General features: G+C 40.5%; 1 protein-coding gene and 2 non-coding genes across 3 annotated transcripts; all 3 read right to left on the bottom strand.

Annotated features, from left to right (window-relative positions):
- Window positions 1-2,404: 2,404 nt before the first annotated feature.
- nop56 (NOP56 ribonucleoprotein homolog) lies at window positions 2,405-10,260 on the bottom strand. Its single transcript, XM_028002929.1, has 12 exons — window positions 10,142-10,260; window positions 9,442-9,531; window positions 9,248-9,362; window positions 8,027-8,191; window positions 7,634-7,832; window positions 6,425-6,612; window positions 5,351-5,502; window positions 5,049-5,149; window positions 4,081-4,229; window positions 3,765-3,886; window positions 3,405-3,524; window positions 2,405-3,144 (listed from the first exon to the last, which is right to left on the bottom strand). The coding sequence occupies exons 1-12, from the start codon at window positions 10,142-10,144 to the stop codon at window positions 2,941-2,943; spliced, it is 1,608 nt and encodes a 535-aa protein (XP_027858730.1). The 5' UTR covers window positions 10,145-10,260; the 3' UTR covers window positions 2,405-2,940.
- On the bottom strand, window positions 3,607-3,675 carry LOC114136319 (small nucleolar RNA SNORD57). The gene has a single exon (XR_003593774.1). It is a non-coding gene; the product is annotated as a small nucleolar RNA SNORD57 (small nucleolar RNA).
- Window positions 5,586-5,705, bottom strand: LOC114136321 (small nucleolar RNA SNORA26). Its single transcript, XR_003593775.1, has one exon. It is a non-coding gene; the product is annotated as a small nucleolar RNA SNORA26 (small nucleolar RNA).
- Window positions 10,261-11,539: the final 1,279 nt, after the last annotated feature.

Raw genomic sequence — 11,539 nt, 5'->3', positions numbered from 1 at the left:
TATTTACAAGTTTCGTTGAACTCGATTCCCCCACCACCTTCATTCATATGCAGCCTCTTATGTTTCAGGGTTCAAATGGCATTAGGGGAAAATGGAAACATTTATTTTAATCGACGTAAAATTATGCAACGATACATCTTGCGTCCATTTGTGGTTTTTCCGAGGCTTTCTCAATGCGCCCCAATCCTCAAAAACTGCAAACGCAGCTGTTGTGGTGTGTTCAGGCGCTGGTGGAAGGCTCGTTCTTATGCCTTGTCATATTCGTGAGATTTAAAGTGCAACTTATTGCAGGCGATTTCAACACAGATTCTTTGAAAATAGTTCAAATAATTACATAGATGTACGCAGTTTAAAGTACGGCGTACTAACTATCTGTGCTACCTATCCATCCGTCCTACCTGGTGGCAATGCGCATGCGCGCATCGATACTACGTCACATACTACTTAGCAGATTTCTTATCAAAGCATCCTACCTGCATAGATAGACATAGCTATCTATCCGTGCTACGGTAGGAACGGCTGACGAGAAGCAGCTTTGCGCATGCGTGATTCATTTCCGTTCATTTCAGTTCAGTTCAATTCAAATTTATTTAATCAAGGACAGCACATTGAACAAAACTACATGTGGGAAAACAGAGAAACTATTGTTTTGTGCGAACGTCTTCTAACCTATGCACAAATTTAATTTCTTGGTTTCACCTTTATTTAAAGACGGTAATATCAAAAGTTAATAATTGCTGTCATATACACAGACACCAACCTTGAATTTCTGGCACTGTAAACAAGAAAAACATAAAAATGTATATCAGAGAAAGCTATCTCCGTAACAATGTAGGTCAGTATAAATCAGTCTTCACGTATTTGTTTTTGTTTTAGCCAATGTTTCGTCTGGGAATCGAAAACTCTTAAGATCAGTTTCCATTTTTATTCCTGAAGGTTTTTATTCCTCTGTGTGCAGGTGAGGTTTTCTGAATCAGGTTACTGTCTGAGCTCGGGGAAGTGGGAGGGGTTCACGGTAGCGTGGGAATTCTGGCTCTTTTTAGAAAACCGTCTCTTTTGGCTCGGATCACTAAGAAGAGTCGGATCTTTCGGCTGCAAAGCAACTCTTATTATTATTTTTTATTTGTTCCTTAACTTATTATCCAACAAAAAAATGTTGCAAAATGAATGAGAGTTCATAGTCGGAAATGACTTTATTCAACAGCTCTTCTTCTGGGTCAGCGTAAGGTGAAATGTGCATTTTGAGTTTTAAAATGAGATGGTTACGTGGCTTTTGATAGTTACATTTACAGATTTACCTGTGGAAAATTGGTGGAGCGGGAGCTTTTAATTCAGAAATCTTCCCATTTTGTCTGAAACTTGTGTTTGTGTTGAACCAGCAATCAGAAAACATGCTTCTGTTACACGACAGTTTACTGCTCTAAAGTAATGGGTTTTAAATGTTTTCTTCTCTGAAAAACACACCAGCAATAAATCTCAGACTCTGAAAGGAGTGAAGGGATTATTTAGCTCCACTAGGGGGCGTCCTGAACTGTCTTACACTGAAGGCAGAAAGTTCTTAGGGGCTGCAGCCACACGTTAATATACCATTTGATCACTATGTTGTTTTAAGCAACCACTGCACGCTATCAGTTCAGCTTTACTGCTATTTTACGTAGATTTTTTTCCAAAACACAGAGAAAATTGAAAAGTGGAGGAAAATTTTGTGTTTATTTTGTAAATGTGCAACTTTTTTTTAAAGTAAATGGTTCATAATTAAGTAAGGGACTTTAAAGATAATAAATATGGTTGAAACTAGATGATTTTTTCGATAGAAAAGTGGATCTGACCGGTGGTTTCGCTGAAGGCTGAGCGTCTGTAGAGATCACAGTTGAAGTTGATAATGGATCTGCACAGCTCTGGATTCTCACCAGTAAATAAAGTTTATATAGTTCAGAAACATCAAAACGACAAGAAGTTCATGATTTACATTTAAATTAAATCCAAGCAGAACATTTAATTAAGATCTGTTGACTTAAATTTGCAACAAAAAAAAAAAACTCTTTCCATGTTCGTGGAAATGAAAAGGAGAGGGAGAACGGCTTGATGATGGCAGCATCATGTCATATATATAAAATATTTTTTTAAAGTATATTCTTATGAAAGGATTAGTGCAGACATCTACGATGGCTTTTCGTTTTAAACAGGATATTCTGATGAAGTGATAGTTTTGTGTTTTTGTCGCATGTATAAATTGTTATGCAATGCTAAGCGTAACTCCTAAGCTTCCATTTCAGCCTCGTCACTCGAATAATGTTATCCAATGATAATATGCAACATCAACGCAGCCTGCTGTAGTTTTCGGTTTGGAAACATCACGGTAGAAGTGATGCTTATATTTCTCGGTGGCACTTTAAAACACACAGGCTTTGACATACATTTTATTACAAAAATATCACAAAAATTCAAGGCATCTTGACAAAGCGCAACTTGGAGGGATTTTCAAACAAGATTCACTGAAAAGTTCCTCACAACAGCAGAGACCAGGGAATTTCTGGACGCAACACTGGTAGTTCATTTGCTGGCAATTAATCAGAAGTCAGACGCCTTTCTAGAAACAAAACTACAAAAACACAGGACTGATTCTGTTACGTAGTACAGAATAAACCGGTGAAAGCTTTACGTTTCAGGCATGTGCTTTACTGGAAATGTTTGGATGAGTCTGCTGTTAAATTTCATGGCATCTGGATATTCCACATAATTCAAGTTCAAAATCCTAAGAGTAGCAACCTCACAAATTAGCAGGGATATCTGGTTCTTAAGGCTGGGGCCGCCAAATGTTTCCTCACTTTGATACAAAATATATTTACACAGAATTATGACACATTCATAAGCATTTATTCTCCATAAACTAACCTCGGTTAAGTACAAAATAAAACTGTACACAAAAATAGAAAGTCACTAATCCGCCTCCTTTTTCTTCTTCTTTTTCTCGGACATTACTGGTTCTGGAAGTTCTTCAGTTTCCTCCACTGCCAATGTTTCGCTCTTTCGTTTCTTTTTCTTCACTGGAGTTTCCACGGCCTCGGCCTCTTTGGTCTCCTCTGCGGCTTGTCTTTTCTTTTTCTTCTTCGCTACAGGCGTGTCAACTTCTCCATTCTCCTCCTTAAAAAGGAAAAGAAAATGTAAAGTTTAATGATTGTTAAAATGTATTTTTAATTCTGACGGTTACTAGATTTTCTGTTCTGATTAATTGTAATTGTTTGACTCTCTTCAGTGATCAAGCCCATTAAATAAGGACCAGCCAATGGTTCGGAGTCAGAGGTTGATGTTGCATGTCGTACACTGAGAAAGGATCACAAACGAGGGTCGAGTCTCAAATCGAAACATGCAGCAAGGGCAAGAGAAAACTAAAAATAGCTCACCTCAGCTTCGCCATTCGTTTCCCCGTTTTCTGCGAGTTCCTGCAGCTTCTTCTCACGCTTCTTGCGTTTCTTTTCCTTCTTCTCCAGTTTCCGCTTGATTTCAGCTGCTACGTCGGTAGCCTGAGGAGGGGGAGGAACAGAAACTGTTAAAATCAGCAATGCCGCATCGGATCGGATCGTCTCCGAATGCACTGGAAATGCTGCATCAGGCTCATTAAATCAGTTTTTGCCCTCACCGTGATGTCAGGGGAATAATTTATCATCCTTTACAGCATCGTTTAGATATGAAGGTGACTTTAAAATTAAAGCTATGCTAGTCTCCAAGGATTTATAAACTTATTGAGAAGTTAGAAAGCTCACCTCTTTCACAGCCTCCTTCATGACGTCCATGTTTTTCCGTGGAACCTCTCCGGTCTCGTAGAAGGACAGACGCTCCTCCACCTGTTCGCGCAGCTTGTCTCCAAACACGCTGGTTGGGAGATCTGGAAGGCAGAGAAAAGAAATAATCAATGCAGGGATTGAAGCAGGTTTAACTTTCTGCAGCGTGCACGCAGCCCTGCTCAGAAAGTCACATCTCAACATCAACCTGACGGATGAATGCTGTTGACGAAAAATGAAAGCATCAATGCGGTCGCAGCTACGTTTAACGACAAAGCGGCGCTGCACAGTCGCTCACCGGAGAAGCAGTCGATGCGCGAAGCGATGGTGCATTTGTTGGCCAGGTATCTGGAGATGCGGCCTTTGTTCTTGGCAGCGGCGCGCCCGATGAAGGTGGAGTGGAAGATGAGTCCGTATTTGGGCGTGTTGCCTCGTGTCTTCAGAGCTCTGTGGGCAGACGCAGGCGCTTTTTGACACGACTGGCAGAAACCATGTGAGCTGCTTACTGGAAATATGCAATATTGGAAAGAAAGAAAAAAACTCCGGTATTATTAGGAACTCTCTCTAGAGTTCCATCCTTTAAATGTTCTGCCTACTCAAAGCTATGCAAGCAGGGACCACTTTAGAGCTAAAATGCAAAAGCTTCTCAGCAGCTGAGCCCTCTTGTAGACAGTCAACACATTATAAAATAATAACCTCTTAAAGGTTTCAATAACAGTTCCCAAAAAATTGCATCAACCAGTCCTCATCAATAATCAACAATTGGACAAATCTGCCATAAAATTCAGGTAAAATTAGACTTCTAACCCTTCTTGTGCAATGAATTTATATTAGTTGGTTTGATTTTAATATTTTAAATGTCTAAAAATTATGATAAAGTAAAACATAAATGTTTTGACTCAGCCAAGAACAGAGCCAAATGTTCATCTTTGAATAGTTAGCTTTGTCCAGATCAGACCTTTAAACTACTTAACAAAAAACTAATTAAACTGCATTTAAAGATTAGATGCTAAACAATGACCATGTGTTTCTGTAAGCATCTGTTTTTAATAATCCTCTTTATAGCAGAAGCATCTATCTTCTTTAAAGCTCGTCGGTGTTCTACCTCGGTGCTGCAGTGGCTGCTCAGACTGTGGGGGTGCATTAGAGTGAGCGGGATCACTCCGGGGGGGAAAGAGCTCCTCCGGTCACCCTGCTCTGCTCCGGTCCCACCCTGCCATCACTGCAGTCACGTCTTCCCCCAGCAGGGAGGGGGCGCCCCAGTACCTGAACAGGGCCTTCTCCGCTCCCAGGATCTGAACGGTGGAGGCCGGGTACTTGGCCAGGTTGGTTAAACTCCCGGCGTGGGAAATCAGTCGGGCTCCAACCTAAAGAAAACAGAAAGGTAAGAAGATTTCAACTTTGCTGAAAAGCTAAACGTTTGAGAGTTAAGTCAAGCTCTGCATATATTTTCAGGACCATCAGCACCAGATTTATTTCTCATCACACAGATTCAGGGGATTGACAGATTTTGGTAGAACATCATCGGTCCCACGCGCCATTGGGCGCAGATTTCATCTCGTGCTCACCACTTCTCCGATCAGGGCGGCCAGGTTCGGCGCCACCTGGCTCATTTTAGAGCGGAGGTACTCCTGCAGCTCCAGCCTGTAGGCGGCCAGGGACACCACGCGGTTCGAGAACCTCTCAATGTTGATCAGGTCAATGGGGGAAATGTCCATACCTGAGGAGGATGAGGGAAGGCAGTCAGGAGGCGTTAAGAGGAGAAACCCAATGTTTTCAGCAGTAATACCATCTTTACATCGAGGTTGTTTCTCCCGACAGGATCCGCAGTGAGGATCGGCGCCTTCACTACAGGTTTATGAGAGACTCTCTCTGCCCCCCTGTGTTCGGCACCAAGGACGACTGGGGGTCCAAGGTGGGCAAAAAAGGGGCTCGATAACTTTAACACATTTTGTCCCGTCTACTGGTATCTTACACACTGTACGCTATACTATGCTAAAAATAAAAAACTGAAAGGTGTGGCATGCACATTTACTCAAGACCCACACCGTTCCTCGATGTTATGGAGGAAGGCGAGTTTCTGTTGATTTATTATGTAAAAGTTCCTGTAAAGGACAAAATATTTTACCATCTTTTAGCTAAGATGCTTGCGATACATTTAATTTTTCGTATATAGTTAGGCGCAGAATGGACCATTGTTGAGTATCAGGTCGTATTGTTGCAGCACATCTGTGAACAAGTCGACTGCTCTTCATGCTTGGCACCGCAGTTTTTTTTAATGCTATTTATTTGTCATTGATGCCTGCTGGGTGTTTTCTGAGCTTCTGAACCGTTCTATTTCACTCTGTGCAGAATAAATGTGCCTTTAGTTTGGCTGACCTGCAAATCCTGAGGCAATTTCAATGTAAAACACAGAGTTTTATTGGCGGTTCAGGTGGAGTAACACCGAGCCTGGCTGCACCGATTATTAGAAAACCATATAAATAAAAACCCTACAAAACTCTTCCAAAGGATGAGAGTTCCAGGGACTGGAGTTGCTTATTAGCTGCAGCTATGTACTTTCAGTGTGACGCAGCAGCTGCCCAACCTTGACCAGCGCTCTGGTGTGGATCACGCTCAGATTCAGGCGGCAGTTCGCTCACCCATTGAGGAACGAGACGCGTCCAGGATGGCCTGAGCCTTGGCACTGTCCATCACCACTTCCTCCAGGCTCTCCAGGCTCTCCTCCGACAGCTCCTTCCTGTTGCCGATGAGCTGAGCCAGGCGGCAGTACATGGAGTTCTCCGTCACGATTTTGATCAGCTCCGGGAAGTGGTAGCCATACCACTCACTGGCAAAAAAAAAAACAAACAAAACAAATATAAACAAAAAACATCCAGCACCTCAGTATAAATAAACCTATGACTAACCAGCTTCACCTTCATGCAAGATGTCTCAACCAACAAAGCTGCCTTACCAGACGTTAGCCAGCACTGCACCAATGTTGGAAGAGATTTATGTACCTCCAGCTTCTATACAGACAGTACTCTGATGCTCAGTCTGTGGTAAGCATGTGGAGGTGTGAAAACTGATCATTGAATCGAACAAAAGGTCATGATTATGCAGTTCTGTAAAAAGCTCAGGAAACACAAACTTAATCAAAGCCAGGGCTGCAACTAACGTTTATTTTAATAAATCAATTATTCTAACGATTAATGAGATAGAAAATTCAGTAGTTTTTTGTTTTTGTTTAACCACTTAAGCCTTTTTTATACAGTAGAATTCCATTAAAATATGAAAATGTACTTAAAAAATAAATAAATGTGTTATTGCATTTTTATTTCCTAAAATGCAGAACACCATCACTGTACTATGAAACTGGAGGAGTTCTGGGTAGAACATATTTACAAAAAGATTTTTTTCCCCATCTTACATGTAAGAATGTACAGGCTTTCCCCCAGTGTATTATAAGCCTGGCAGGCCACCAGCCTTTCCTTGCGCCCCCACCAGGCTAATGTTTGCATTTTTAAAGACTTTGTAGTTGGAGTTCAGGTATTAATCTCCGAATATTTCAATAACACATAATTATCAAGGGATATTTTCAAATTTCCTGTCAACTTTAAAACATTTTTAACTCAAAACCATGACGGGCTGCTAACCACCAGGCTTAGAACGTTTCTGGGGGAACCTTGATTGTATATTTTTTTGGTGCAGTTTTGGCTTAATTACTGGTGTGTGTTTATCTTTTATAAAAATTACCTTTTCTGAGTCTCTCCAGTTAAAGATCAATCAATTACTAAAGTAGTTGACAATTATTTCAACAACTGATTCATCATGATTAATCGATTGGTGGGTTTTCACCATAAACCCACCGGACTCGCATGGAGAACGTGTTGATGTCTTTGTCGAGCTGATCCAGCAGAGCGATGGACTGGATGATCATGTTGTCTGCCCGATTGACGTTAAACTTGACCTTGGCTCTGGAGTAGCTGTGACCCAGACCCAGTTGGGCCTTGGAGGCGGCCAGCGCCGTCAGACCCTTCACCAGGGAGTGGAAGTGCAGGCGCACACCTGTCGGGATGAAGGACGAGTTGAGATGTTTCACCGGCAGGTAAGACAAAGTGAAATCGTCTTGTGGCTGTTCAGATTTTCAGTATAAACCTTCATGAGTTTCAGGATAAGGATGCATCACAACAGGCCACACAAAAATTAGAATCTGCTTTCACCTTTGTTCCAAACTTGCCATTTTTTGGTTGTGTTCTCACCTCTGGTTATCTCAACCACTGCACCTCCAGTCTGTATGGAAATACTGAATTCCTCCTGAAGAGCAGCTCCAATTTTGGCATCGGAAACCCCCAAAACCGCCTTCTTCTTCCCAGACAGAGGAAGGTTTGTCTCCAAGAACAGCTTGAGGTCTGCATGAACCACACCTGCACACAAACAAAAACATCAGATTCTTGAGCCAATCGAATCCCGACAAACATAAACCACATAACAAAAATATATAACTAAAGTTGCTTTCCTCAGCTGTTCAGTGTTAAAATTAGGTTGTCATCACAACAATTCAGTGGATTGACAGATTAAAGTGCATCATTACAGCCGAGGAGCAGAGATGAACCAAGACACTGACTGTTTATTGGCAGAGTTTTACACCAGCAGACCAGATCATCCTGCTGCTTTTATAAAGGGGCAGTATTGTTTTTTTCCAGCCACATGCTGCCATTTTATACCATAATCAAGTAACTATGTTGCCATCAGTTGTTATAAAAATGTTGCATATATCAAATGTGACACAAGTAATTTTACTTTGTAATTGAACACCTTAAAATTGGGCTTCTGTCTCTTAAAAACTACTGCTCTTTATGAAACTCCACCCTCAGAAAGTCACCACAACATGGCTCTTATATTAACCCTTTAACAACATTTTTAACCAGCATTTCACTGAGTAGTTGCTCATAAGAGCTCAGCAGATGCGCAGTTCCACCAGGTATCTGCTGATTGTTGCTGGCTAGTCTGAAGGAGCTTCCGATTAGTCAGGCAGAAGCTTGGAAACCACACCTCTAAAGAGCTGCATCTCAAAGGCGGCATTAGGCCCAACAAGCGTCTTGCAAGCTGAATGATTGCCAAGGGAGATTAAAGGATTTCTCATACAACGAAAGAAAGAATCAGGGCAACATTCCAGATGTTTTATTTTGTGAGGGAACAACATAACATGGTATAAAGCTAAGAAAAAAAGTTAATTTTACATCAAACTGCAACTTTAGCAGGTTTGAGATTTCAGAAATGAAAGGGAATCTATTTTATAATTAAACTTCTTGCTTAATTTCTAAAGAATTCAGTTTATTATGGAACTCGCAGGAAAATATCAGAGAATAAAAGGTCAGATCTGGGTGAGTTTTTAAAGGGAAACTGCCTCAGCAGGTCCAATTGGTGCAGCTCTGCTGAGGATATCCTTCGTTCTCCTGCAGCAGCTGTAACACACAAACCTTCAGAGATGGCATTCATGTTCTCCAGGGCAGCCTGAGCAGACTTGAAGGGGAAGAAGGCGGCCAGGCTCACCATGCTGTTGAACTTCCCAAGACTCAACACGCTCTCCTCCACCTGTCAAACACACACACTGAGTGAGACCAGCTCATATAGAAGGAGCACCACGCCACAGAAAAAACACACACACACTCACCTGAGGTAGCAGCATGCCGATCTCCTCCACCTCTTTGACGGCGAACAGCGCGTAGCCTGCCGCATGCTCGAACAACACATGCAGCAAAACCTGCAGAACAGAGATTTACGAGACTGAACGACTAAACTCAACATTGACAGTCAGAACAGCGGAAGTGTTTACAAGGCCACACGTGGTTACCAATCTGACATTAAAAAGACGTAGTTTGGCTATATTCAATTTAATTATTAAAGAATACCTTTAATAGAACAATGATTAACTTATATACAGTTTAAATGTCTAATAGACTGAATAGCATATCGATCTATGTAACTGGATAGCCCTCATGACGAACCCACGTGTTGGTCTAGGCCCTCTAGAAGATGCTACTTGCTAGCTTCTGCTAACAGCCCAACTAAAACTCAAAATGTTAAGCGAGAGCACATACATACTTTTGTCTGAAGTGATGCTACTACTAAAGTTACACATACATTTCTCCCAAATGATTTACACCTGTCTTGGTAATAAGGAAACAAGTTTAGCTGCTAACATTAAGCAGAGATGGCTAACAGCGCCTCAACGCTACACAAGGCCTACAACTGTGCTGCGATAAACGCACAAATATAATCAAACATTCCCATGAAACATAAATAATTGAAAATATGCCATGATAGCTTTATCTATTATCTTACTGCCAGCAGATTTATCACCCTAAACTTACCATTTTTATCACGGTATTAGCAGAACCACGCAATGCGTGTCTGCTCTGCTTGCTCACCTCTGAGGAAAGAGACGGCGGAGAAGCTTCAGTACGTTGCAACGTGCTTGCAACACCGCGAGATCTGCACAACACCGCGAGATTCCAAAATTTTCTCCAAGATTCAACAGTAATAGTACTATAATAACAAAATTATAATGGATATCTTTTATCTAATCATGGATATTTTCTTTTTGGGGGGAAACCAATATTGTTTCATAAATTTGAATAAACTTAAATTCACTTTAATGTTTTGGGGTTTTTTTATGCCTTAGAGGCAGACCTGGTCCAGTACTATATGAGGATAAAGGCAGAACCTAACTTGGGGTCTCATTTCTCCATTATGTTTTTGTTGGGTTTTTTTTTTTGGTCTGATGTGATATTCTATATATAATTTTAAAAAAATTAGATAAGAAAAATAATCATAGTTAACAGTAATAAAGGCTTGAAAACATCAACCTGTGTGTAAATAATTGATACAATGCTCTTGGGTTTAAAAGAGTGATGACTGTCAAAAAATAAACTCTTCTGCTTCTCCAGCTGCTAATTTCTGTTGAGTTTCTGGAACTTTTTTACAGCTGGCAGAAGTACTGGATGATATGTTCTTAAAATCTTATCACAACATATATAGTGGTATTTATTATGATAACAATAATACTGTTAATAAAAAAGTATATATAAGGTTCTTTTTAGGCAGCTGTATAGCTGTTGTCACTGCAAACACAAATTCTCCTCTTAAGAAACATATCCATTCTTCAGGGCATCAGTTACACAAATAGACTTAGACTTAGACTTGTACTTTATTGATCCTTTGGGAAGACTCCCTCAGGAAATTGAAGTAAGGAGCTAAACTGCTCATTACAACTGAATTTAACAATATTTTCAAATTTATCAATATTTACTGAAGCTACCAATGAATTCAAAATGGAAAAATACTGTCAGTTCAGATGATACTGTAAATTTAAGGGATTTTCAAACATTATTGGGAATTTAGCATTTTCACAAAAACTCAAATTTCTTGTCATGATTAAAATTTTTTCGAATTTCCAATCACGATATTGATAAACGTTACAATAATTAGTCCTCCCTTGTTGCTCTCAGTCCATTGGTAGATGAAACTTGATTCAATGTGAAAAATGAAGGTGGTGTTTTAAGCAGCTTCCAGTCTCAGGAAAGTGCACAGTTTAAATGAACTTTACTAACACTGACTGAATTTGGTCAAATATACAGTCAGAACTGTATCAGAAGCTTGTTGATCGAAACTAAAATCAAGTGGTTTGGGTTTTTTCAGTCAAATATTTAAATACTGAGGCATCTGTGTGTAAGGTCGGCCTTGTGTGGAAGAGAGAAAAACCACCCTGA

The sequence above is a fragment of the Xiphophorus couchianus genome, chromosome 20 (assembly GCF_001444195.1).
Source record: "Xiphophorus couchianus chromosome 20, X_couchianus-1.0, whole genome shotgun sequence".
In the NCBI taxonomy this organism is placed as follows: Eukaryota; Metazoa; Chordata; class Actinopteri; order Cyprinodontiformes; family Poeciliidae; genus Xiphophorus; species Xiphophorus couchianus.
The sequence above is the reverse complement of the archived record's forward strand: the minus strand, read 5'-3'. Positions and strand labels throughout refer to the sequence as shown.